At 46.4% G+C, this 25431-nt stretch overlaps 1 protein-coding gene across 3 annotated transcripts in view; it reads left to right on the top strand.

Annotated features, from left to right (window-relative positions):
* The window catches only part of VWA2 (von Willebrand factor A domain containing 2), a 75788-nt gene that overhangs the window by 5465 nt on the left and 44892 nt on the right, over positions 1–25431 (top strand). For 2 of the 3 annotated variants that reach the window (XM_084634150.1, XM_084634148.1), the window contains exons 2-3: positions 11827–11887; positions 22920–22994. In XM_084634150.1, coding sequence (XP_084490276.1) covers positions 11836–11887; positions 22920–22994 — 127 coding nt within the window. In that variant the 5' untranslated portion in view covers positions 11827–11835. The remainder of the gene's footprint in view (positions 1–11826; positions 11888–22919; positions 22995–25431) is intronic. The other variant, XM_084634149.1, reaches the window with a different exon arrangement.

Raw genomic sequence — 25431 nt, 5'->3', positions numbered from 1 at the left:
CAGTCACATTTAAAAAGAGAGTGATTGATGCATTTTTAAGAAATAAGGCAGTGACCCATCTCCTTGCTTACACACACTGCTGCAGTATGCTGCAAAGATACTGTACATATAGGAGGTCTGATTCTCAACAACCTTTTACTGGGGATAGTCACTTACACCTATGTAAGGTGAGTGTCTATCACTAACTTTTCACACTCACCTTGCACAGGTGTAGATGATTACAGAAGGTGTAGAGAAGCGGAGAATCAGGCCAGGGGGCCTCCATATGCTCATTTCTTCGGTGTGCTTCTTGCACATTGGCCCAGATCTTGCCTGCTTGCTCCTGCAAGAATACATTGCGTATAAATAACTTCTGTGCTGAGGAACAGACCCTTGAAGATATGTCTACACTGCAGCTGGGAGGTTTGATACCCAGCATGGGTAGACAGACTTGTGCTAGCTAGCTAAAAATAATAGTATGGATTTTTCAGCACTGGCAGCCACTTGGGCTAGTCACCTCAGTCCAAGCCAACCCGGTATCCTGGGTCCAAGTTTGGGTGGCCCACCCAGCCCCCTGGATCTGAGTTTGAATGGCTAGTCTGATCTTCCACCAGTGCTGCAATGTCCACACTGCTATTTTTAGCATGGTAGCTTGAGCCTGTTGCCCTGCTCTGGGAATCACAACTCTCGCTGTCGTGTAGACAGCCCCTGAGACGGGAACGTCTGAAATAGAATTCACAGTCGTGAACAACCCATTGCGAAAAGCTAAAGGATTTGGAGCTGTGCAGAGTACAGTAATTGCACTGGAATCTCCAGAAGTGTATTCTAGCCTTGGATTAATAGTTCCTAGCAAGGTACATGATTCAGTCACGTAGATGTTTTCACAGCCTTGGAATAATTATATTGTTTGCCTAGTTTATTTCTTTCCAGCTGTAGTTAGTTTAACCTAAGAGATTGAGTTCACATAGATTGCTACATCCCTCTGGTTCAGGCACTTCAGCAAAACATTTATTCCTGGTATCCTGTACTTAGCTATAGATTGCTTCAGGGAGATCCTTATTGCCTGAAACGCTAAAGAAGGGCAAAATGTTATTTTCACAGAGTTAGATTGAAAACATCAAATACTCTTGCTGGAAGGTAGCACTACTTTTATTCTTAGAATCCAGAATAACACACGCAAACCCCAAAACCAGAGATAAACACAGCTGGCTGCTCCCTGAAACAGAAGCACCACTTATCCCACCTTCCTCTAGGTTGGCTGGCTGCAGAGCTGATTGCTGCTAGTCCCAGATCACGCTGCACACTTCCCTACAGAGCCCCCGCTTGCAAGCAGGACCAGGAAAGCCCCTGACAATTAGAAGTGATCACAGTTTTAATTACACCACTAATATGTGCCCCGAGAGGTCTTGCATATATCTGTCGCAACACAAAGTTCAGATGTTTGTGGAAACGTGCCTGCCGCTCGAATGGTGGGCAAAATCAGTAGCATGATGATGTCCACTGGAACAAACTATGCAGGAAGATCCAGCACTAGCTTTTGGGCTCAAAAAAGGTCCTAAATTCAGGTATTGTTAATTGTTATAGGGCCAGATCCAAAGCCCAAACAGGGCCCAGCTGGATGTAAGTGTAGACCTGTTTTATGCACAGTTATCATTATTTCACCAGTAGGGCTGCTTGAAAAATTTCCAGCAAAACCACCTGCGTTTTCAGTGGAAAATTGGGGTTTAGCTAAACAAAAATTTGTGGTAAATTTCTGTGCATTTTTATTTATTTATTTCAACAAAAAATTGAAAACTCAAAACTTTTTTTTTTCCCAAAAAAGTTGAAAATTTCTCCCCACGCACTCATTTTCCACCCAACTCTATTGGCCAGCCACTTAGAGCGGGCATATCTAGGGTGGAGCCATGGTAGTTACTTGACAGTTTGCAACCATGCTATATAACCATTTTGGACAGGAAGTGAAGAATAAGCATGTCCAATTGAAACTGGATCAGAGAAGCTAGAAATGATGGATCTACAAAATATATATATAATACAGTGGTGAGCTGGAGCCGGTTCACACCGGTTGTTAAATTTAGAAGCCCGCAAGGGACAACCGGTTCTAAAAGGGCTTCTAAATTTAACAACTGGCTAAAAGTGGCGCCTTAGGGATTGGAGCACCCACAGGGAAAATTTGGTGGGTGCAGAGCACCCACCAGCAGCTCCCCTCCCCACCCCGCGCCCGGCCCCAGCTCACCTCCGCTCCTCCTCCCCTGAACGCGCCGCCCCGCTCTGCTTCTCCACCCTGCCCCCGGTTTCCCGCAAATCAGCTGTTCGCACAGGAAGCCTGGGAGTGCTGAGAAGCAGGCGCTGGCTTCGCACTCAGGCCCAAGGAGGCGGAGCGGAAGTGAGCTGGGGCGGGGGGCCACGAGGAGGGCTGCCTGCGCTGCAGCAGGTAATCCGGGGGGCGCGCAGGGGAATCGCTCCCCAGCTCACCTCCACCTCCCTGGGCCTGAGCGCGAAGCTGCCACTTGCTTCTCAGCACTCCCCGGCTTCCCGTGCGAACAGCTGATTCGCGGGAAGCCAGGGCGGGTGGGCAAAGAAGGAGGGCGGGGCGGCACGTTCAGGGGAGGAGGCAGAGCGGAGGTGAGCTGGGGCCGGGTGCGGGGTGGGGAGCTGCCGGTGGGGGCTCTCCAGCTCCGGAGAACCCACGGAGTCGGCCCCTAAGGCAGCACTTTTGATGTGATCAGTGCGGGGAGTGGCCACTCCCCCTACTCCCCCCCCCAGCTATGCTACCCCGCCCGTAGGAGCCAGAGGGACCTGCCGGATGCTTCCTGGGAGCTGCCCCAGGTAAGCACCGCCGGGGCTCCCCACCTCACCCCCCCGGCAGGTCCCTCTGGCTCTTAGGGGCAGGGTGGGGTGGGACACCCCCTACGGTGGCCCACGAGACCCTCCTGCCCGGTTCTGGGGACAGTCAGGGGATAGGGGAGGGAGGTGGATGGGACAGGGGTCCTGGGAGGGGGGGCGTCAAGGAACGCGAGGGGTTGGATGGGGCAGGAGTCCCGGGGGCGGGCCATGACCCCCTTGTGGGGTGAGGAGGGAACCGGTTATTAAGATTTTGGCAGCTCATCACTCTGTGTGTGTGTGTGTGTGTGTGTATATATGTGCGTGTGTATATATTTAACCATTTTGAAATGTCCTAGCAATCTTGAAGTCCTTTCCTTTCACAGAAGTGTTACTGTGACCCTTGGAGGCGAAGAATGCAGAGGAACATGTTCATCTCTTAGTTATGTGATAGAGGTTGTGGAGCTGCGGGCAGGCATTTGGCATTGTGGAGAGCTGCCATGAGGGAGTGTCTGTTGGGTGGCTGTCTTTTTGAACTGAATTTCTGTTCTTCCATTGTTGCCTGTCGTGAGCAAGCTAAATCTGGGGTTGGAAGCTGCCAACAAAAGCAAACACATGCATTTGTGTCTTATGTCTGAGTGCTTTTGTTTCTAAGAAGCTAATGTGGTGTTCATCCCACCCCCACACGCTCCCAGGAAAATAGGTTCTTAAAATTTCAGAAGAGAACGTGTGTGTGGGCTGGTGGGGGGGATGAATCCAGAGGAATTGAAAGGATCAGAATAAGCAGCTGTTTTGTGTCAGCCAAAAAGCTAATGGAATAGAGATCAACTGTTTGGTTTTATCTTAGAAGTCAGATCTGCATTTGAAAGAAGACTTCAACCTACTAAAAATCTGTGTTTTTGGCTGCACTGGGCTGCTGTGTTACTTCTTACTCAGGCCAAATGTTGCATTCCTTTCAAAAAAACAATGCCTGGAATGAATCAGCAACATAATATCCCATCTATGGAAGTCTAGTTTGGTTTGTTCATCAGATGTTTTGAATAAAAACACACCATAATCTTTTTTTCTCTCGTTCTATAAATAGACCCAGGAGGGTTTTGAGGTAAGCCAGCTCTTTTTGTTGTGAGCCAAGATAAGAGTAGGTGGTAATTAATTAAAGCTACTGGCTGGCACCTTCAAATAAGCCTCTTCATGCCTCAGCACTGATTCCTCAGACTCGGACGGTGGGTTTGCAATAAAGCAGTGCACAGTATTAAGCATTTGGCCGACATTGTAGTAATGGTGAACTTACTGGGGTATTTTATTCTGATTTCCCACAGTACCACATAATGGCCATGCTATTTCAACAAAAAATCAGCAGTAGGTTACATTAACTGTAAGCTATATTTTTCTCCATCTCACAGAAATGCCTGCTCAAGTTAGGCATTCCAGGTCTGCATTTTCCCTGGGTCTTGGATCCATTTGGTTCAGCCTAAATTCAGCTCCGAAGTTGGAATCTGGTTCTAGATCCACTTCCGCACAGTGTTGATGATTTTGGATCCAGGGTTTGGTTTTGGTTCACTTGTTATAAAAAGGACATTTCGATATTTTACATGTGACAAAAGACACTTGGGAAAAAACCCTTTACAAATTCAATGGGTTGGATTTTCCAAAACATTGCACACTTAATTTGTGTACTTGATTCCCATAACTGTAAGCACCAGTTTGGTATCTGTGTGCAAATGACCAGTTTTTATCTAATCCTGCAGCATGTGTACATAGGATTGCATGCATACAGTTTTGAAACCCTGGCCATAAACTGTTTTTACACCAGGGAAGAAAAACTAAAGGCCCTTTGCTCCCACTCACTTCCCAAGCCAACAGACCCATTGGCGCCCCGCTCTGCCCCTGCCCCCGCCCCCGCCCCAACTCCGCTCCCTCCCTGCCCCTTTTTAGAGTTCCTTCCTCAAATCCCCACCCCGGCCCTGCCTCCTCCCTTGAGCGCCCCAGATTCCTGCTCCTCCCCGCTCCCTCCCAGAGCTTGCTATGCGCTGGGAGGTAGGCAGAGGAGTGGGGATGCGGCGTGGTCAGGGGAGGAGGTGAGGTGGGCAGGGAGGGGAGCTTTGCTGCCGGTGGTTACAGAGCAGCCACTAATTTTCCCCGGGGCTGGAGCACCCACAGCGTCGTGCCTATGAACACGCTGTCTGAGGTTGTATGACTGATGCTAATCTTGGAGCTGACATTGACCCACTGCTGCTGAGGAGCGTTTGACACACTGCTGCTGAGCCCATGAGTTGTTTTTCAAGTTCATTTTCTCCCAGCAAGAATCAAGCTGGGCACTGGAGAATTAATTCATTTACACCTGAGGTAGGATAGTGTCATTGAAACATCTTTGTCTGTATTCTGTACTGAAGCAACCTGGAATATCCTCTCTCCTTTCCCACCACACCTGTCACATCTGGTAGCAAGTAGGGTCTTGTCCTAGTTTTCCATGGTTGTTAAGTCACGTATGCTTTGGAATTAACTTGAAGTAATCATGCCCTTGGGGAAGAACAAAACATAATCTTACCTTCTTGGCATGTACTGGGCCTGGAAGCTACTGAGGGACACAACCACTTCCTTAGTGAAGTAATGGTTTGTGTTTACTTTCTTTTATTTAAACATACTTTGAGCTTGCTAATTTGGCAACACCACATGCGACAGGGAGGATTCATTACACCAGTGGCTCTCAACCTTTCCAGACTACTGTACCCCTTTCAGGAGTCTGATTTGTCTTGCATACCCCCAAGTTTCATCTCACTTAAAAACTACAGTACTTGCTTACAAAATCAGACCTAGAAATACAAGAGTGTCACAGCACACTACTACTGAAAAATTGCTTACGTTGCCATTTTTATCATATAATTATAAAATAAATCAATTGGAATGTAAATATTATACTTACATTTCAGTGTATAGTCTATAGAGCAGTATCAACAAGTCATTGTCTGTAATGAAATGTTAGTTTGTACTGACTTCGCTGGTGCTTTTTATGTAGCCCATTGTAAAACTAGGCAAATATCTAGATGAATTGATGTACCCGCTGGAAGACCTTGGTTGAGAACCACAGCATTAGGCAATGTTTGTAAAGCACTCTGAACATCATGAGCAGCACTAGAGAAATGCTGGGTATGATTAGCAGTGGGGTAGTATTAACTTTAATTCTGCAATTCCACTTTTCATTCTAGGGCCCCTCTCTCTCTTTCTCTCCAGGGACTCAAAAGCACTTTTGCAAACATTAAGTAGGCTCACTGCTTGGGCTGGCTAAAAAATTGCTGTCAGAATTGTTTTGGGTTTTTTTTATGGAAAATTGGGGTTTTGGGAAAATGAAAATGTTGGTGGCAAGTGTCTAATTTCTGCAGAAAATCTTGATTTTTTTTTCCTGTCAAAGAAGATGAAACATTTTGATTTTTTCTTCAAAAAAACACATTTTTTTTGGTGTGCAGCAGAAACGAGACCCTTTTCCCAACCAGCTGTACTCCCACCACGCCTGGGAGGGAAGTGTGGAGTCCAGAGAAGTTATCAATCGCTGAAACGCAGCCACTTCTGCGGTGGAAACCAGCCAATGTTCAAAGCACACGCACAGCTCCATGGGAATCTGGGGCTCCTGAGCCCGCCTCCGGTTGTATTTGACAGAATGTAACCATGTGAGTCTGAGTCCGGTTGACACTACACATTTGTGTTGGTATAACTACATCACCCAGCTGCCACCCCCACCGTTTCCTGGGACCCCAGGCCTTCGATGTGCTGATCCTGAGAGATGTCCTGACCAGAGAAGGGCAAAGAGAGGGACCCAGATGAAACTGCCATCTCTGCTGGCTCCAGCTGAATCCCAAACCCTACCTGGGGTGAAACGGGATCAGATTTTAACAGCTGCTCCAGCCCCTCTCTACTAACTTCTCTTTTTCTGCAAAAGGAGGTGGTAGCATCTCTGATACTATCTAAGACAGAGGGGGGCAAACTACGGCCCGTGGGCCATATCCAGCCTGTGGGACTGTCTTGCCCAGCCCTGGAGCTCCGAGCCGGGGAGGCTCGCTTCCCCCCCCTCGCCGTCTCCCCTCCCCTGCAGTCTCAGTGTGCTGCCCCACCAGTGCTCTGGGCGGTGAGCTCCTGCCGGGCAGCGAGGCGGTGTGGCTGGCTCCGGGCGGGCAACAGGGGGCCCCAGGGCCGGGCACCCGGGCAGCTCAGCACAGGTGCATCCCACTGCGGAAGCGGGGGACAGCAGGGAGGGAGGCTCACCTGCAGCCTCAGGGGAGCAGGCGGGTGGCGGGAGCACGGGAAACACAGGCGGAGGACTCAGGAGGAGCACCGGGCGGCCGCGCAGCCGGCCGGAGAGAAGGGGCGCTTTGAAGGGGAAACCGCTGCTTCTCCCCAGCGGTGTGGCTGCCTCTGCTCCTCCTGAGTCCTTCGCCCGTGTTCGCAGGGCCGCAGTCCGAAAGGGGCTGGGGGAGGGGTCCTGGGGGGGTTGGATGGGGGGGCAGTTAGGGGCAGGGGGTCCCAGGAGGGGGCGGACATGGGACAAGGAGCGGGGGGGGGTTGGATGGGTTGGGAGTTCTGAGGGGAATAATCGGGGCAGGAAGGGGGCGGGGGCCCGGCTGTTTGGGGAGGCATAGCCTTCCCTACCCAGCCCTCCGTACAGTTTTGGAACCCCCATGTGGCCTCAGGCCAAAACGTTTGCCCACCCCTGATCTAAGAGACTGACAAACACAGGAGGCTTTTCGGCCAAAACACTCTTCGGCCAAAGGGAAAGGGAACAAGGGATGCTGTTAATATGAAAGCTTTAAATATTAAAGTATTTAAATATTAAAGCTTTAAATATTAAAGTATTTAATACTTTACATTTCAAATGCTTAAAATGTTTTTCCTTCTTTTCTTCATCTTTAATAAAAGGTTACAAGGATGTTTAATAGTGTGTGTGCTAGGGTTCTAAGCAGCCCGAGGTCTGTATACCAAACCCCGAACCTTGTTTAACACTGTTTAATTTTGGACAGTGACTGGGGTTATGTTAATACCTTTAGCCCATATATTCTACAACAATCCATCTAGTTTCTGATCCTTCCTCTGACAGTGGCTGGTATGAGACATTCTGGGGGAAGGTGCAAGAATCCTGAAGTGAGCAATTATGGAATAACCTGCCCAGAGGAGAGGTTCCTTTCCTAATCCTCCTTGTCAATTAGAGGGTGCCTTATGCCCTGAGGCATGAAGGTTTATATCCCGACAAGCTTCTTGTGTATGTGCACACATAATGTTACTATCCTACTGTGGATATTCTCCTTATCCATTTAAATGTCAAGTCCTGGTTTTTGGTTTTTACTCCTACTGAGCTCTTGGCTAGTTCTAATTTGCAGCAATCATTCTACAAGCTAATTTTGTGTTTTGCATTTAAACAAAACAAAATTTCCTTACAAAAAGCAAAAAATTTCCTCTCAGTCCAGCTCCTACAGACCAGGTGTTCCCATCACAAAAACAACCACCACGCTATCACTGACCAGTAGAACTGCTCATCTTGAAGCTGATTCCAAGAACATAATTTTGCTTCAGAAGCCAATCCCTGCCCAGATAGCTATTTCCTTTATCTGCTCACTGATAACTAATGTATTCGACAAAAAGAAAAGGAGGACTTGTGGCACCTTAGAGACTAACCCATTTATCTGAGCATGAGCTTTCGTGAGCTACAGCTCACTTCATCGGATGCAGCTGATGCAGCGGATGCAATCCGATGAAGTGAGCTGTGGCTCACGAAACCTCATGCTCAGATAAATGGGTTAGTCTCTGAGGTGCCACAAGTCCTCCTCTTCTTTTTGCAGATACAGACTAACACGGCTGCTCCTCTGACACCTGTCAGTGTATTTGACAGTTCCCAGACAGCTATGGAGATGGTGATTGATTGGGACAGACTGTCAGGATGTGGCTACCACTGCCTAGTGGAAGAAGCCTACAGTAATGGCAGACGTTAGCTACCTGGCCCTCCATTAGTAAGGTCCTTCAGATAAGACACTTAGTGCGGCTGCTAGTTGTATTGCAGGAGCACCCAGGGCCCTCAAGCGAGACCAGAGCCCCATTGAACTAGTTGCAGTACAAACATGTAGGAAGACACTGTCCCTCCCCCCATTTAGTTTCAATAAGATGGACCAAATAAGTGATGGAGGACAAAGGATGGTCTTGTGGACTGGGGTGGAAGGAGATCTGGGCTCAGCGACTGGCTCAGCCAGAGCTCTGTTGCATTAGTGATGGTGGCATCCGAAGCCCATCTGCAGTCATCTATCACTTAAGGTCAAAGTCCTGCATTCCCTCTGGCTCTGATAAGTGATGGGTTTAAAGCTGATGAATGGTAAAACCAACTGACATCTGACATCTGACATGCCCTCTCTTTACATCTTTGTCTTCATGGGGTTATATATCAGTTTGGAATCTTAACCATTTCAACCTGCATGCGACCCCACTAGGGTGTTACTGTACCCGCTCCCTCCCAGCTGCTAGGAAGGTAAGATCTACCACCAAAGGGACAGCATTTACAAACGGAGCTAAATGTTGGTGTTAGTTTATTTACTTGAGAAAAAGCAAGTATCCAGGGTAAAATATGTAAAGGCTTTTGCCATCCGCTCAGTTTCTGTGATTGAGCCGTTGCATTCGGATCTGAGATTTACGTTCCTGCAACACTAAATGTGGTCAACTAGAAAACTGCGTAAAGAACAGTGGCAGCCTCATACCTGTGCTACCTGGGTAGATGCATTTTTACCCCTGCACGCAAGAGAGCTGCCAACTGTCCAGCAACTGACGGTGATAGATGATTCCAGTACTAGCGCTGCCAAGGCCATGACCCTCTTTTCACTCCTTGTCCCTTTGTGATACAGTGTCGCTGGGTAGCGGGGCACCACTCTAGGGATCTTTTCCTACAATCTCTTCCCTCGCTGTTTTGCAGTGGCCAGCTTTGGGTAAGCAGAAGCTGGGTGTCCATAACAAGGGCCAGAGAGAGCTGCAAGGAGCCTTGCTTGTCTTGCGTTGCTTAGGATCCTCCACATGCTGTGGGAAGCCTTGAATTAGAATACAGGCCTATGCTGTCTAGAGATGGTTAGTGAGCAGCAGGACAGTCAGAACTCTTGAGAGAGTTTTCACTGTTAAAGTAGACACCGCTTGCCATTGGTTTGAAAACTTTATCAAACGTTTTGAGATCTTTGGTGAAAGGTTGAGTATTTTGAGTTTGACTAGGAAGGGGGTAGAACATCCAACCCCCAGAAGATCCTTTGCCCTCCAATGCACCAAGTGATGCCCCTTCTTCTCCACGTCTCCTCTTCTGGCCCTTGCTATTCCCATGACGATCAATTCTAAGGAGAGAAAAAGCAACATTCCATCAGTTGCAAAGGTGTGATCTTTCTGCTCTCTCTCTCCCGGGTTTTTTTCCGGTGTCATCCTAGCCGAGCCATTTTGGAAACATCATGGTATGTTGCTGTTGGGTAACCCTCAATAAAAGGTTTGTATCCTTTTCTCATCACCCATTGTATAAACACAGGCCTCTGCTTACGGCGAGGGAAAGTTAATCAGGACAGATCTAATTAACCACTTTGTGTCTTCTGAGACCTTTTTTTGTTTACAGGTCTGTTTAGGAATGCTAGGTAATGAAGCTGTGATCAGGTCATGAGCATGTGGGATGTGAGAGGTTAGGGTCAGTGCTTGTCTTTGTAATGAGGTTAGTGTTTCTGGAGACTCTAAATAGTGTGTGTAAAGGGTGGGTTTTGTTTTTGTATTTGCACCCCCTGGCAATGAGGATGATAATCAGACCCTTTTTCTTCCTCCAGCTGTCAACTGGATGTGCTCCCATTTACATTTGTAACTCGACCTGAGGTTATGTGGGAGAACACAGAGTCCATCATTCAAATGGTAGACGGTTCTTGCATACCTCACTTGATAAGAGAATCCCTTTTCCATGACACCCGTAGGATGGATAATGATAACACTTAGCGCTTCTGGAATACCACTACCTAGGATCTCGACATCAATAAATGTAGACTGAGGAGTCTTACTGCAGTATTCCACTATGTGTATGGGGAAATTGAGGCACAGAAAGGTGCAGGGATTTACCCAAGGTCACATAAGATTTTAGGGCCAGATTTCCAAATGGATTAGGTGCTTAAAGATGTATCTTAGGCACTTAGTGGGATTTTCAAGAGCACCAAAGCAGGTTTGGTGCCTCAGTCTGGTTTCAGTGGGACTCGAGTACCTTGGCACTAAAGGTACGTCTACACTGCAAGGAAAAACCTGTGGCGCTGAATCCGAGCCTGGGTCAGTTGACTCAGGCTTGTGTGATCAGGCCGTGAGGCTAAAACTAGCAGTGTAGATGTTCCCGCTCGGGTTGGAGCCTGGGCTCTGAGACCCTCCCTGGGTTTCAGAGCCCAGGCTTCATCCTGAGCAGGAACATCTACACTGCTATTTTTTAGCCTCAGAGCTTGGGCCCTGGAAGCCCGAGTCAATTGACCCAGGCTCAGACTCAGTGCCATGGGTTTTTCTTTGCAGTGTAGACATACATGGGTGTCCTAGCTGGGATTGAACTCCGGTGTCTTAGCTCCCAGCACTTCATCTTATACGTAAGATGAACTAGTCTCCATGTTCCGTGCCATTAGTCTTTCCTAGGACCAACACCTGCAATGCAAACTGAAGAGCATCCTCCGTGCAGTGAAAGAATTTGTCTTCAGGCCCTAGGACCTCATTTCCTTCTGTGTATCTTGAAATTTCTGACTAGTTTACTCTTATGTCTGATTCCTCTTTGCTTCTGTTCTCCTCTGTGCTCCCCTCCTGAAAACTCCTCCCAGAAGGGTGATATGTTTTGGCTAAGACTTTCTCTCACACTGTGCTAGAGAAGAGTTGGGGCAAACAAACTTTCTCAAGTGGCGATGTTGGACATCTGTAAAGGAATGGAATCCATCTCCCCAGTGAAAGTTATAACTTAAGGATTGTATTTTAGGGAGTTCATGAAAATTTAATGTTTGTTCCTTTCTTTTTAAATTTCAGTTTGTCACCATGAGCCTCTTCCTGTCATTTGACTCCATCTGCGTTTTCCTCTGTGCCCAAGGTACATTTTATTTTAACATTTGTCTTTTCATACCAAAGGGGCTGAGGCTCGGATGCCCCCATTTACTTCAGCTGTGGCAAGGAGGTTGAAGTTGGGTCCTTATTCCAATGTTGAAAGGCTGATTGTTTTAAAAAGAATAAATACATCATCTGTGTAAATTTAAACTTTTAAGAATTTCAAGGAAATACAGGAGGTTGATTTTGACTTTTATACCAAAATATAGTACTGTTATAAGAATACACATTTCTGAGCGGCAAGCACCCCCCTGTAATGCAATCTCCTCTTAATTCGAATAAGTAACTGGGATTTGAGGATGTGTAAAAGATACTCCTCAAGCTCCCCCGGGTGACGTGTCCTGTGAGCATCGAACTTTTCTGAGGTAGCTGGGAAATACCACGCTATGATCCAGTTTTTTTTCCTGCACAAAATGCTGCCACACCTTACACCTCCCACACACATCCACCTTCCTTGAATGAGGACCTGAGTTTGACTGACTGTAAATGACACAGTACCCCCAATGACACCTCCTTGCAACTGTTAGAATACACTAAAGTATCTTGGAGATGCCACCCCCTGACCTGAAACTTTATTTTTGCTGCTGGCACATGTTACACCCCAATTACCTCTTGGGTCACCACAAGGGACATGTACTCATCTCCGTTAAACTGTTATGAAGAGACCAGTACATGCTACTCCCCAACCTGAAGCTTCATTTCTGTGCAAAACACTCCTTTGCATTACACCCCTCCTGCCTTTTCCTTTTTGCAAATGGCCCTTAATTAACTAACTGGGGTTTCAAAGTATGAAGATGGCAAAATACCTTTCAGAATACCCAGTCCATATGTCCCTGCATGTGTTATGAAGAGATAAGGGCATGTCACTCCCCAATCTGAAGCTTAATTTCTGGTCTAATCCCTGACCAATGTCTCACTCACACTGCTTTTTCTTTGTGCGTAAGCACACAGTGAACATGTAAAAAGCGACTAAAACCACATTTAAAAATTTCGTTGAGAATCCATCTGTGAGGTTTTGAAAGAATTTCTATCTGAAGCAATCACAAATAAAGAAGATCAATAGATATCCTGGCTTTTTCTGTGACAATTTAAGCACAGGAAGGCTGAGTAAATAGATCAGATTTTATTTTCAGTGTAAACATGTTTGTTAGGAGTAGTCCAACCAGCTGGTTGATCTAGTCTTGCTGTGAGAGCCATACGAGAACAACGTGACTTGCCAAACTTTGCTTTTGAAGAACATCTTGTCTGTGGCTGGAATATCTCCACTTCCTTTCCTTTGGAATTGCCAAATATCATCACAGAAACACCAGCTCCGAGTGCTTCCAAGTTTGTAGAAATAAAAATAAATGGCTTCCAGAGGAAAGGAGCGTAGAGGAGTCAACCCATTTTTCAGAAGGGGTGGAGGGGGGAGCTGGCCTGAGCTTCTGGGCTCTTTCTGCTTCCTCCTTCCCTTTTGTGAAAATGGTGTTGGCTGCTCCCTCTCCACCTTCCTTTATCCAAAAACTTCTCTCTGCTTCTGAGGGGTGGGAAATAGAACTTTTGCCTGCCTCCTGCAGCAGCTCTGGTAGGCTGCTATTCCCCAGGAGGCGGAGAAGTTGAGAAGGCAGCCAATCAGTTGTTCTCCACCCCACCTGGCAGTCCAAAAATTTTGAAGGCTGGAGTTTCTCCACTCAGATTAGCTCTAGCAGGGGCCAAAATCGCATTACTCACAGTGCATTGGCAAGAGTTGGCAACACCAAGCACACGTGTTTTGTGATCACATGACAAAGGCATGGATGACAGTAACAAGATTTGCGTCCAGTCAACGCTGCCACAGAAAAGCCACCTGGCTGTAGCTGTTGCCTGAACTCCAAGTGGCAGCTGAGAGTCTAAACAGAACCTCAGATTGCAAACCCAACCAATGAAAGGATGCTGCACAACCTTAACCAAATGGGCAGCTACTGTTCTTGCCAAATCTTCTGGGTATAATACACGTTCAGCTGCACTTTTCTCAGACTGCCGTGACGGGATCTCTTCAGCAGTCAGAGGAAAAATCGCCCAGTCTCTGTCTGAGGTACTTCACGTTCCTTAACCGTGAGAAGGGAAAAGGTTGCTGGGAAGTTGAGAGGAGGGAGTTGAGCATGTGCGGCAGACTGAGAGGAGGTGCCTTGTTGCAATGCTCTCCAGTAGCAGGTTGAACCTGCAACAGTCTCTAGGCTTTTGCTGCATCCATTATCCAGTTCTTCAAGCATGTTCTACAGCTTCACTGCCGCCCTGAAGCGTCACACTTATGCACGAGTACCATCGCAGTGCAAACACAGTGCAATGGTCCAGACCCAAAGCCCAGAGAAGTCAAGGGGAGCCTTTCCGTTTATTCAGTGGCCACTGGATCAGGCCCAGTGTCCGTAAGAAACTAGCACTCTTAACGGCTCATACACAATAGAAAACATGAGTGGGTTTTTTAAATCTACATTGGTTACTTCTGAGTCTGGTGGCAGGTCAGTGCCCGTGAAAGAGCCCCATCACGTTGGTTGTTAGTCATGAATTTGGCACAAAATGAAGGATTCAATCCTGCTAACAACTCTCATTACTGGATGTCGTGCTGTGCACTGTGAGTGAGCCACTGACTTCAATGGAATTTGAACTCTTGCTTGACTGCAAAACAACTACTCACAGGAATATTATTATGTGTTACTGTAGAGCTTAGGAACCCTAGTCATGGACCCCGTTGTGCTGGGCGCTGTACAAACCCAGAACAAAAAGCTGGTATTAAGCACTGCACCTGGTATTAAGTGTTTTCAAGATCAGTCTCTAGGTAGAGACATTCCCCTGAATTATTCATCCCTGTTATGCAAGCCCCGGTGGAGGCTGGGACAAGACTTTGGGAGTCAGTACTCTGTATATGTCAGGAATTATGGACATCTTCAGTGGAGATCAGAGTTACTTTAATATAGAATTTTAGGGCTGGATCCAGCACCCATTGGAGGGAAAGATTCCCTTGGGCTGGGCCTTCCAAAAAGCCCCCAAACCTGGGGTAGCACAGCAGACAGCATGTGAAATAGGGACATTGTGATGCAGGCAGTGTGACTTGCCTTCAGAAGAAGTCAAGTCTTCTTGACGTGACTTCAGAAGAAGTCCCCATCCTGATTGTAATACAGGATTAGCAAAACTAAAAAGCTATGGTAGGGCCAGGGTCTGGTTCAGACTCAGGGACCAAATCCCCCAAGTGGTGTAACACTGTTTTACACCAGCTGAGGATCTGGCCCCAGATAGCAGCAGGTGCAATGCTATTGAAGTCAATGGAGCTGCACCTGCAGATGTGAGATAAGGCCTTTAATAATTTCAAGTAGTATTTAATCATGAAAGCATTTCTTCTGGTTGATAAATCAGACCAATGGCAAGTTGGTAGTGGATTTAAAGTCCCTAATGTACACTAGGGCTGCCATGCTGTTAAGTGTAAAAAATGTCACTTCTGCAACATAGCTGTCCCCAGCAGGAGCCTCAGAAATGCCAATTTTAATTAAAAACCCTGATATTGAAATACATATTCCAGTTTGTTCCTGGGGAGACGTGCTTCTGATCTGGACCCTTTCATGGCTGGGCTGGGAAGAGTCTTCTCTTAGCATCACTTCCAGCGCTATAGCTTATTAACTAGTGCAGGGGTTCTCAACCTTTCTCTTTCTGAGCCTCCCTCCCCCTCAACCAAGCTATAAAAACTCCATGGCCCAGCTGTGTCACAACTGTTTCTCTGCATATAAAAGCCAGGGCCAGTGTTAGGGAGTAGCAAGCAGGGCAATTGCCTGGGGCCCCATGCCACAGGGCGCCCTGCAAAGCGAAGTTACTTAGACTTCAGCTTCAGCCCCAGCTGGCAGGGCTCAGAGCCTCTGGCTTCAGCACCAATCAGTGGGGCTTCGTCTTTCTGTCCTAAGCCCCAGCAAGTCTAATGCCGGCCCTGCTTGGTAGACCCCATGAAACCTGCTCGCAGCCCCTCAGGGACCCCAGGCCCCTGGTTGGGAACCACTGAAGTAAACCTAGTAAAGCCAGACATTAGCTAATGACACTTTGCAGCTGTAGGATCTTCCAGACACAAAGGGGAAAAGGGCAATGTGTTACGAACCATCCTGTTTGTGAGAATCCATCCTGCAATAAGCCTGTCCCATCTCTAGGGAGTAGGCGCAGCGTTTTCACCCTGGCTGGGAAGCCACAGGGATTTAGACATCTTGGTCTTGCCTACAATGGCATGTCGTGCCTGATGTGATATGAGCACAGTGACAACTATTCCTACGCCTGGACTCGGTCTCTAGCAGCACTAACGAGGCAGGTCAGCAGGAACAAGTTCTACTCTCAGTGTTTGTATGTTACCAGTAGGGCCCTACCAAATTCAAGGTCCGTTTTGGTCAATTTCATGATGGTTGGATTTTAAAAATTGTAAATTTCATGATTTCAGCGATTTAAATCTGAAATTTCACGGTACTGTAATTGTAGGGGTCCTGACCCAAAAAGGAGTTGGCGGGGGGGGGGAAGGGGGAGGTCACAAGGTTATTGTGGGGGGGTTTGCGGTACTGCTACCCTTACTTCTGCCGTCCGAGCTGGGCAGCTGGAGAGCGGTGGCTGCTGATCGGGAGCCCAGCTCCGAAGGCAGCCCCCTGCCAGCAGCAGCACAGAAGTAAGGATGCCACCTTTCCTTCTGCGCTGCTGTTTGCAGAGCTAGGCTGTCAGTCAGCAGCTGCCACACTCTGGCCACCTAGCTCTGAAGGAAGCGCAGAACTAAGGATCGCAGTACCGCAACCCCCCTAAAATAACCTTCTGATCCCCCCCCCCTCGCAACTTCCTTTTGGGTCGGACCCACAATTTGAGAAATGCTGGTCTCCCCCATGAAATCTGTATAGTATAGGGCAGTGGTTCTCAAATTTTTTTTTCTGCAGACCACTTGAAAATTGCTGAGGGTCTCAGCGGAGCACTTAATGATCTTTCCAAATGTTGTTTGTACCGTTAGCTAACTATTGTAAAGTGCTATGGATAAAAGTGCTATATAAAAAAACCTTAATTAACTTTTTTTTGTTCTACAGATAAAAGCGCACAACTCATATTTTAATATCAGTAGTCTTACCTTCCTAATGCGATGGATGTGCCCTCTCTCCACCGCCGCAGCAGCCCCTGAGTTGGGGCTAGGAAGAAGGGGGGTCTCCCCTGCTGTGGCAGCCACCGAACTGGGCTGGGAAGGAGGGGGGGTCTCACCCACCTCCTTCCCAGCCCCTGCAGGGAGGCTGCTGCTGCGGTGGAGAGAAGGAGAGACCCCCCCCTCCTTCCCAGCCCCAACAGGGGGGCCACCGCGGCGGTGGAGAGAGGGACTCTCCCTCTCTTCCCCACCGCGGCAGCCCCCAAGCTGGGGCTGGCAAGGAGGGAGGTCTCTCTCTCCTCATCCCGCCACCCCACCATGGCAGCCCCTGAGCTGGATTGGGGTCTCTTTCCCACCACAGAGCCGAGGCTGGGAAGGAGGACCGTCTCTCCCTGGTAGCTGCAGCCCTGGAGCTGGTGACCACAGCCCTGCATATCTCAAATTCCCCCCACCCCACCTTCTTATCCCACTGCCCCCGCCACCTACCCTCTGTACCCCCAAGGCCACCACCTCACCTTACATGTGCATCTTCTCCAGGGTCTAGGCACCTAATTAATGGAGCCACACCCCCTTCGTTATCTTGTGAGTGGCCGCCCAGGCATGCACCTTCATAGAATCATAGAATATCAGGGTTGGAAGGGACCTCCGGAGGTCATCTAGTCCAACCCCCTGCTCAAACCAATTAAATCATCCCAGCCAGGGCTTTGTCAAGCCTGACCATAAAAACTTCTAAGGAAGGAGATTCTACCACCTCCCTAGGTAATGCATTCCAGTGTTTCACCACCCTCCTAGTGAAAAAGTTTTTCCTAATATCCAACCTAAACCTCCCCCCACTGCAACTTGAGACCATTACTCCTTGTCCTGTCCTCTTCTACCACTGAGAATAGTCTAGAACCATCCTCCCTGGAACCACCTCTCAGGTAGTTGAAAGCAGCTATCAAATCCCTCCTCATTCTTCTCTTCTGCAGACTAAACAATCCCAGTTCCCTCAGCCTCTCCTCATAAGTCATGTGTTCCAGACCCCTAATCATTTTTGTTGCCCTTTGCTGGACTCTCTCCAATTTATCCACATCCTTCTTGTAGTGTGGGGCCCAAAACTGGACACAGTACTCCAGATGAGGCCTCACAATGTCGAATAGAGGGGAACGATCACGTCCCTCGATCTGCTCGCTATGCCCCTACTTATACATCCCAAAATGCCATTGGCCTTCTTGGAACAAGGGCACACTGCTGACTCATATCCAGCTTCTCGTCCACTGTCACCCTTAGGTCCTTTTCCGCAGAACTGCTGCCTAGCCATTCGGTCCCTAGTCTGTAGCTGTGCATTGGGTTCTTCCGTCCTAAGTGCAGGACCCTGCACTTATCCTTATTGAACCTCATCAGATTTCTTTTGGCCCAATCCTCCAATTTGTCTAGGTCCCTCTGTATCCTATCCCTGCCCTCCAGCGTATCTACCACTCCTCCTAGTTTAGTATCATCCGCAAATTTGCTGAGGGTGCAATCCACACCATCCTCCAGATCATTAATGAAGATATTGAACAAAACCGGCCCCAGGACCGACCCCTGGGGCACTCCACTTGACACCGGCTGCCAACTAGACATGGAGCCATTGATCACTACCCGTTGAGCCCGACAATCTAGCCAACTTTCTACCCACCTTATAGTGCATTCATCCAGCCCATACTTCTTTAACTTGCTGACAAGAATACTGTGGGAGACTGTGTCAAAAGCTTTGCTAAAGTCAAGAAAAAATACATCCACTGCTTTCCCTTCATCCACAGAACCAGTAATCTCATCATAGAAGGCGATTAGATTAGTCAGGCATGACCTTCCCTTGGTGAATCCATGCTGGCTGTTCCTGATCACTTTCCTCTCATGTAAGTGCTTCAGGATTGATTCTTTGAGGACCTGCTCCATGATTTTTCCGGGGACTGAGGTGAGGCTGACTGGCCTGTAGTTCCCAGGATCCTCCTTCTTCCCTTTTTTAAAGATTGGCACTACATTAGCCTTTTTCCAGTCACCTGGGACTTCCCCCGTTCGCCATGAGTTTTCAAAGATAATGGCCAATGGCTCTGCAATCACAGCCGCCAATTCCTTCAGCACTCTCGGATGCAACTCGTCCGGCCCCATGGACTTGTGCGCGTCCAGCTTTTCTAAATAGTCCCTAACCACCTCTTTCTCCACAGAGGGCTGGCCATCTACTCCCCATGCTGTGATGCCCAGCGCAGCAGTCTGGGAGCTGACCTTAGAGAGAACTATCTGCAGACCACCTGAATGGAGTTTGCAGACCACTGTTTGAGAACCTCTGCTGTAGAGGGTTGACCCTCTGCACTGCTTGAGCCCCATTTTGAAGGTTCAAGTGGGCTTCAAGTGGTATATGATCTTTGCAGGGGCTCTCAACACGGGAGAATTTTACTATCCCTAAATATTCACCATTGGGGCTAGGAGAGAGGCAGTAGAAAAGGGATGGATGCTTTCTGTCAAGCAAGAGTGCAAATGTAGATGGCAATAGCTGTCCAATGTTTGACTGGGCTGCAGAGTTCATACAAATGTTATGTCACAGCCTGGGCTAGTCCCCCACTGTCCAGGCATCAGGCTGTTGTGAGTGGACCCAAACGAGAGGTCTCAAGTGCTTTTGAGCCCATTGGCTCTGGATAGAGCGTAATCGCTATTTCTAGCTCCGGGACTATAGGGCAGGTTCAGACATCCTGTCTAACACCCTTCTTTGGGACATGAGGCACTACTGCCCAGCCACCCTAGATGCTGAATCAGTGTCTGGAACCTCTTGAGCCCCCGCAGTTGCTAATACGTACTCACCCTAGAGGTCCACTTAGGCTATGGCTTCTGGACTTCTAGTTTAATCTCTTTGGAGACATTGGCAGGAAAGCTGGGAATACAGGCTTAGCAAAGGAATTTCTTACCCACAGAAACTTTGCTCTGAAAGCACTTGAGAGTTACAGGTCTCTGAAAACAAAACTAAGGTCCTGAGACGCACCCAGTTGGATATCACCCCTTCTTGTGAGGTTTGTCAGCATTTCAGGTTGGACCAAGTCCCTCCAGCAAGTCCTTCTCAGATGTGTCAGTGGTTAGCCCCCCTGTCCTGCACGGAGAAGCACCTCACTTTTAAGTCTCTGTCTCTTTGCCATATGGCGGAATTCTCTTTTAGACCTTGTCCTAACAGATAAAGAGGAACTGATCACAGAACTACAAATTAATGGTAGCTTAGGTACAAGCGATTGTGACTTGATCACACTTATAACGTGCCAGCAGAATGAAGGCCAGACCAGTAATCTATACACTTGCTGCTGTAATAGGGCCAATTTCACAAAGCTGAAAACAACTATGAGCCCAGTCAGCTGGGAGGAAGAACTAGAAAAATATGAATGATAATTGGGAATCATTTCAGAACCCCTTACTAGATGTCCCAAAAACCACAATGCCATAATTGAGGAAGAAGACTGTGCTGGTTTAAAAAAAGAGTTTGTTTAGAGGGGAAATGAAGCCAGCTATAAAAAAAATTAAAAAATAATATATTACAAATTGAAGAAAGGAGAAGTTGATAGTAATGAATATAAAGTGGAAGGTAGGAATTGTAGAAAATTGATAAGGGAAGTCAAGGGACACAAGGAGAAATCTATGGCCTCCAGAGTTGAGGACAATAAGGAGTTTTTTTAATACATTAGAAACAGAATTCTGATAATGGTCCATTATTAGATGGAAATGGTAGTTATCGATAATAAGGCGGAAAAGTGTTCAATAGATATTTCTATTCTGTATTTGAGGAAGACACAGATTATGCAGTCTCATCATATGGTGATGAGAGAGCACTTTCCATTCCAACAGTAGCTCTGTAGGATGTTAAACAGAAGCTACTGAAGTTAGACATTTTAAAATCAGCAGGTCCAGATATGTTGCATCCCAGAATTTTAAAAGAGCTGGTCGAGTAGCTCACTGGACCATTAATGTTGGTTTTCAATAACTCTTGGAGCACTGGGGAAGTTCCAGAAGACTGGAAGAAAGCTAATGTTGTGCCAGTTTTTAAAAAGGGTAAGCGGGGTGGCCCAGGTAATTATAGGCCTATCAGCGTGACATCAATCCCGGCAAAGATAATGGAGCAGCTGATATGGGACTCAATTAATAAAGAACAAAGAAGGGTATATGTAATTAATGCAAATCAACATGGGTTTATGGGAAACAGATCCTATTAAACTAACTTTCTCTTTTTTGATGAGATTACCTTTAATCAGCCAAACTGCTCATAGTGTTGACGTAACATCTGCAGACTTCTTTAAGACATTTGATTTGGTACCACATGACATTTTGATGAAAAAAACTAGAACAAATAAAATTAACATGGCACATGTTAAGCAGATTAAAAACTGGCTAACTGAAAGGTCTCAATGTAATCGTAAATGGGAAATCATCAGTGACGGGGTAGGTTTCCAGTGGGGTCCCCCAGGGATCAGTTATTGGCCCTATTCTATTTAACATTTTTATCAATGACCTGGCGAAGAAAACATACAATCATGACTGATAAAGTTTGCAGATGACCCAAAAATTGGGGGAATAGTAAATAATGAAGAGGACAGGTCACTGATTCAGAGCAATATGGATCTCTGGGCTCAAGCAAACAATATGCGTTTTAGTACGACTAAATGCAAATATATACATCTAGGAACAAAGAATGTAAGCCATACGTACAGAATGGGGATTCTATTTTGGGAAGTAGTGACTCTGGAAAAGATTTGGAGGTCGTGGTGGATAATCAGCTGAACATGAGCTCCCTGTGCAATGCTGTGGCCAGAAGAGCTAATGCAATCCTGGAATGCATAAAGAGAATTTCAAATAGGAGTAGAGAGGTTATTTTACCTCTGTATTTGGCACTGGTGCAACCACTGCTGAACTACTGTTACCAGTTCTGGTGTCCATAGTTCAAGAAGGATATTGGTATATTGCAGTATTCAGGGAAGAGCCATGAGAATGATTAAAGGATTAGAAAACGTGCCTTATAGTGATAGACTTAAAGAATTTAATCTATTTTATTTTAACAAAGAGAAGGTTAAGGGATGACTTAATTACAGTCTATAAGTACCTACATGGGGAACAAACATTTAATAATGGGCTCTTCAGTGTAGCGGACAAAGCCCTTAACATGATCCAGTGGCTAGGAATTGAAGCTAGACAAATTAAGATTTGAAATAATGCGTACATTTTAAAGGATGAGAGCAATTAACCTTTGGAACAATTTACCACGGGCTGTGGTGGATTCTCCATCACTAACCATTTTTTAAATCAAGGTTGGATGTTTTTCTGAAAACTCTGCTCTAGGAATTATTTTGGGGAAGTTCTATGAACTGTGGTATACAAGAGGTCAGACTAGATTATCGTAATGGACCCTTCTGGACTTAGAATATATTAATCTATAAAACAGATAAAGCCTAGATATCCACCAAATGTAAGGTGTGTTGTAGCAGTCAGAAAAGTGGCACTGTACACTGGCACGTTGACATAAGACGTCAGCTGTGTCTTTTCCTTCACAATCCTATCTCCTAGCGCTACTGACTAAAAACCCCCCCTGTTTGATTAGTGCATCCTGCTATGTTCCTTCTGAAGAACAGAGATCTGATGATCCTGTTGAGGATACAGGAATCAAAACACTACTTGATTTTTCAGATCCCAATCTGAGTTGGCAACCCTAGTTAGACAATATTTTGAGTTGTAAACTTGGCACGTTTCAGAGAGTAAATTGGAACCCCAAGAAACATTGTTTTTGCAAATTCTTTACCACTCCTACCCACCCACTTTAATTACATCTTAATCAGTGTCTGTGGCACTAACATGAATGAATGCCCTGCAGAAGTATTTTTAAATAGTTTAGAAATAATCAGATTAATGGGTTAATATATATTTGATCCCACAGTGCTGCTCACATGGGGTCTACAAGAACTTCATGCCAACCAGGAGACAATTGTCAAGATTTCTGCTGCTGGCCAACGTAAGTTTGTGTTTATAAACTAGAAATTCAAAAACGCCTAATCCTCACCTTCAAGGCTTTGCCCAGCTCTAATGCTGCCTACATCACCTCTCCCCCTACTTTTCCACTCAACCTCCACCCTGCTAACTCCCCTCCCACTAATGGATCCTTACATCAGTGTCCCCATGCTGGAAAACTCTCCCAAATGCTATGTTCCACATGCAACCTCAATCTACTCCTTCAGATTTGAGGCTCATTTATTTCAGTTGGCTTCTGTTCCACCACTTCAGCCTTCTTGCCTAAATTTGTTCCCTCAAACCTAAAGGTAATATTTCAGCATATTAACCCCTTGTTCAAGTTACTTATGTGTTGTGTGAGCAGATGTCCCGTTTTTATAGGGACAGTCCCGTTTTTTTGGACTTTTTCTTATATAGGCACCTGTTGTCCCCATCCCTTGTCCCGTTTTTTCATAGTTGCTATCTGGTCACCCTAGTTATGTGTTTAACAGAGGAACCAACAGGATAGTCTGAGCCAGGATGGTCTTATAGTTAAGGTACTGTACAGTAACTCAGAAGACCTGAGTTCTGTTTCAGGTTCTGTCACAGACTTCCTGGGTGATCTATGGTAAATCACGTCATCTCAGTTCCCCATGTGTGAAATGGTGATGATGCTTCCCCACAGAGAGGTGTTGTGAGAATCAATTTGTTGTTATTTGTGCGGCCGTGGTGATGGGGATCATATTAAGTACCTCGATAGTCAGATAGAGGTGTATGTTACAAAATTATATTGCATGATCTTTTACTGTAACCTTCATTTTCCAGTGTCCATTGTCCAACTTAAAGGTAAGCTCCTGTTGGCCAGGACCTGACTGGTTTTGAACTTGTCTGTAACATACAGTTCATCCCTATCATATTATAGACTTAAAGAATGATAGAAAAGAGACTTCCTCCTCATTCTGTGTGTTTATTTCTTAATTACATTCATTTTAAGTCTGTAACAGCTGTAGAAACAGCAGTCCAGGAGGACCTAGTTATGCAGGAAGAGAAAAACAATTGGATAAGATGAGGCTGCATTGAGCTATCTCTATATCATACAAGATGTAACAGCCGCAGCCCGGGAGTGTCCCTAGCCAATGCTAGTGCAGCAACTGAAAGTGACTGCAGGGACTGCAACGAGCACGAGGAAAACAAAAAATGAGAGGGCATTTGTCAAGGTTCCTTCCCCACTCTGAACTTCAGGGTACAGATGTGCAGACCTACATGAAAAACCCCATAAGCTTATTTTTACCAGCTTAGGTTAAAACTTCCCCAAGGTACAAACTATTTTGCCTTTTGTCCCTGGACTTTATTGCTGCCACCACCAAGAGTCAAACAAATATAACTGGGAAAGAGCCCACTTGGAAACGTTTTTCCCTCCAAAATCCTCCCCAAACCCTACACCCCCTTTCCTGGGGAAGGCGTGATAAAAATCCTCACCAATTTGCATAGGACCCAAACCCTTGGATCTTAAGAACAATGAAAAAGCAATCAGGTTCTTAGAAGAAGAATTTTAATTAAAGAAAAAGTAAAAGAATCACCTCTGTAAAATCAGGATGGTAAATACCTTACAGGGTAATCAGATTCAAAACATAGAGAATCCCTCTAGGCTAAACCTTAAGTTACAAAAAGACACAAAAGCAGGAATATACATTCCATTCGGCACAACTTATTCTATCAGCCATTTAAACAAAACAGGATCTAATGCATATCTAACTAGATTTCTTACTGACTTTTTACAGGAATTCTGACCTGCATTCCTGCTCTGGTCCTGGCAAAAGCAACACACAGACAGAGAGAACCCTTTGTTTTCCCCCACCCTCCAGCTTTGAAAGTATCTTGTCTCCTCATTAGTCATTTTGGTCAGGTGCCAGCGAGGTTGTCTTAGCTTCTTAACCCTTTACAGATGAAAGGGTTTTTCCTCTGGCCAGGAGGGATTTAAAGGTATTTACCCTTCCCTTTATATTTATGACAGCATTATTCGGCAGATACCCTGTACATTGGTGCTCTTGATCGGTTTGTTACTCATGGTTATAACATGCAGGGGCATAGTGTTCCATAAAGATGTTACCTCATAACTCTAATATCCGTATCTGGTTGTTTAGGATATAGAGCAGCTAATGCTATTAATATGGTTACAGAAGTTCCTAGCAGTGTTCTGAGAGACTTTGTAACGTCATGGGGACATCTCTTCCAGATTCTTTCCCCAGTAAGACAGAAGAGTCTCCAGAGAATCCTTACTGGGTTTGTCACTGACCTCAGTATGGGTTATGACAGGATTTTTGGAGTTTAATCTGGGCTGTGTGAATACTCATGCAGAGCAGACATGACCAACGAAGCTCATAGTTATGCACCTCACTGGTGGGTCTCAGTGCTTTGATTTCAAACACGGAGGCGGAGCTGCTGAAGTGCGAACAGCACTA

Source organism: Lepidochelys olivacea, assembly GCF_965140295.1.
Source record: "Lepidochelys olivacea isolate rLepOli2 genome assembly, chromosome: 7".
Taxonomy (NCBI): domain Eukaryota; kingdom Metazoa; phylum Chordata; order Testudines; family Cheloniidae; genus Lepidochelys; species Lepidochelys olivacea.
This window is presented reverse-complemented; position numbering and strand designations above follow the sequence as displayed.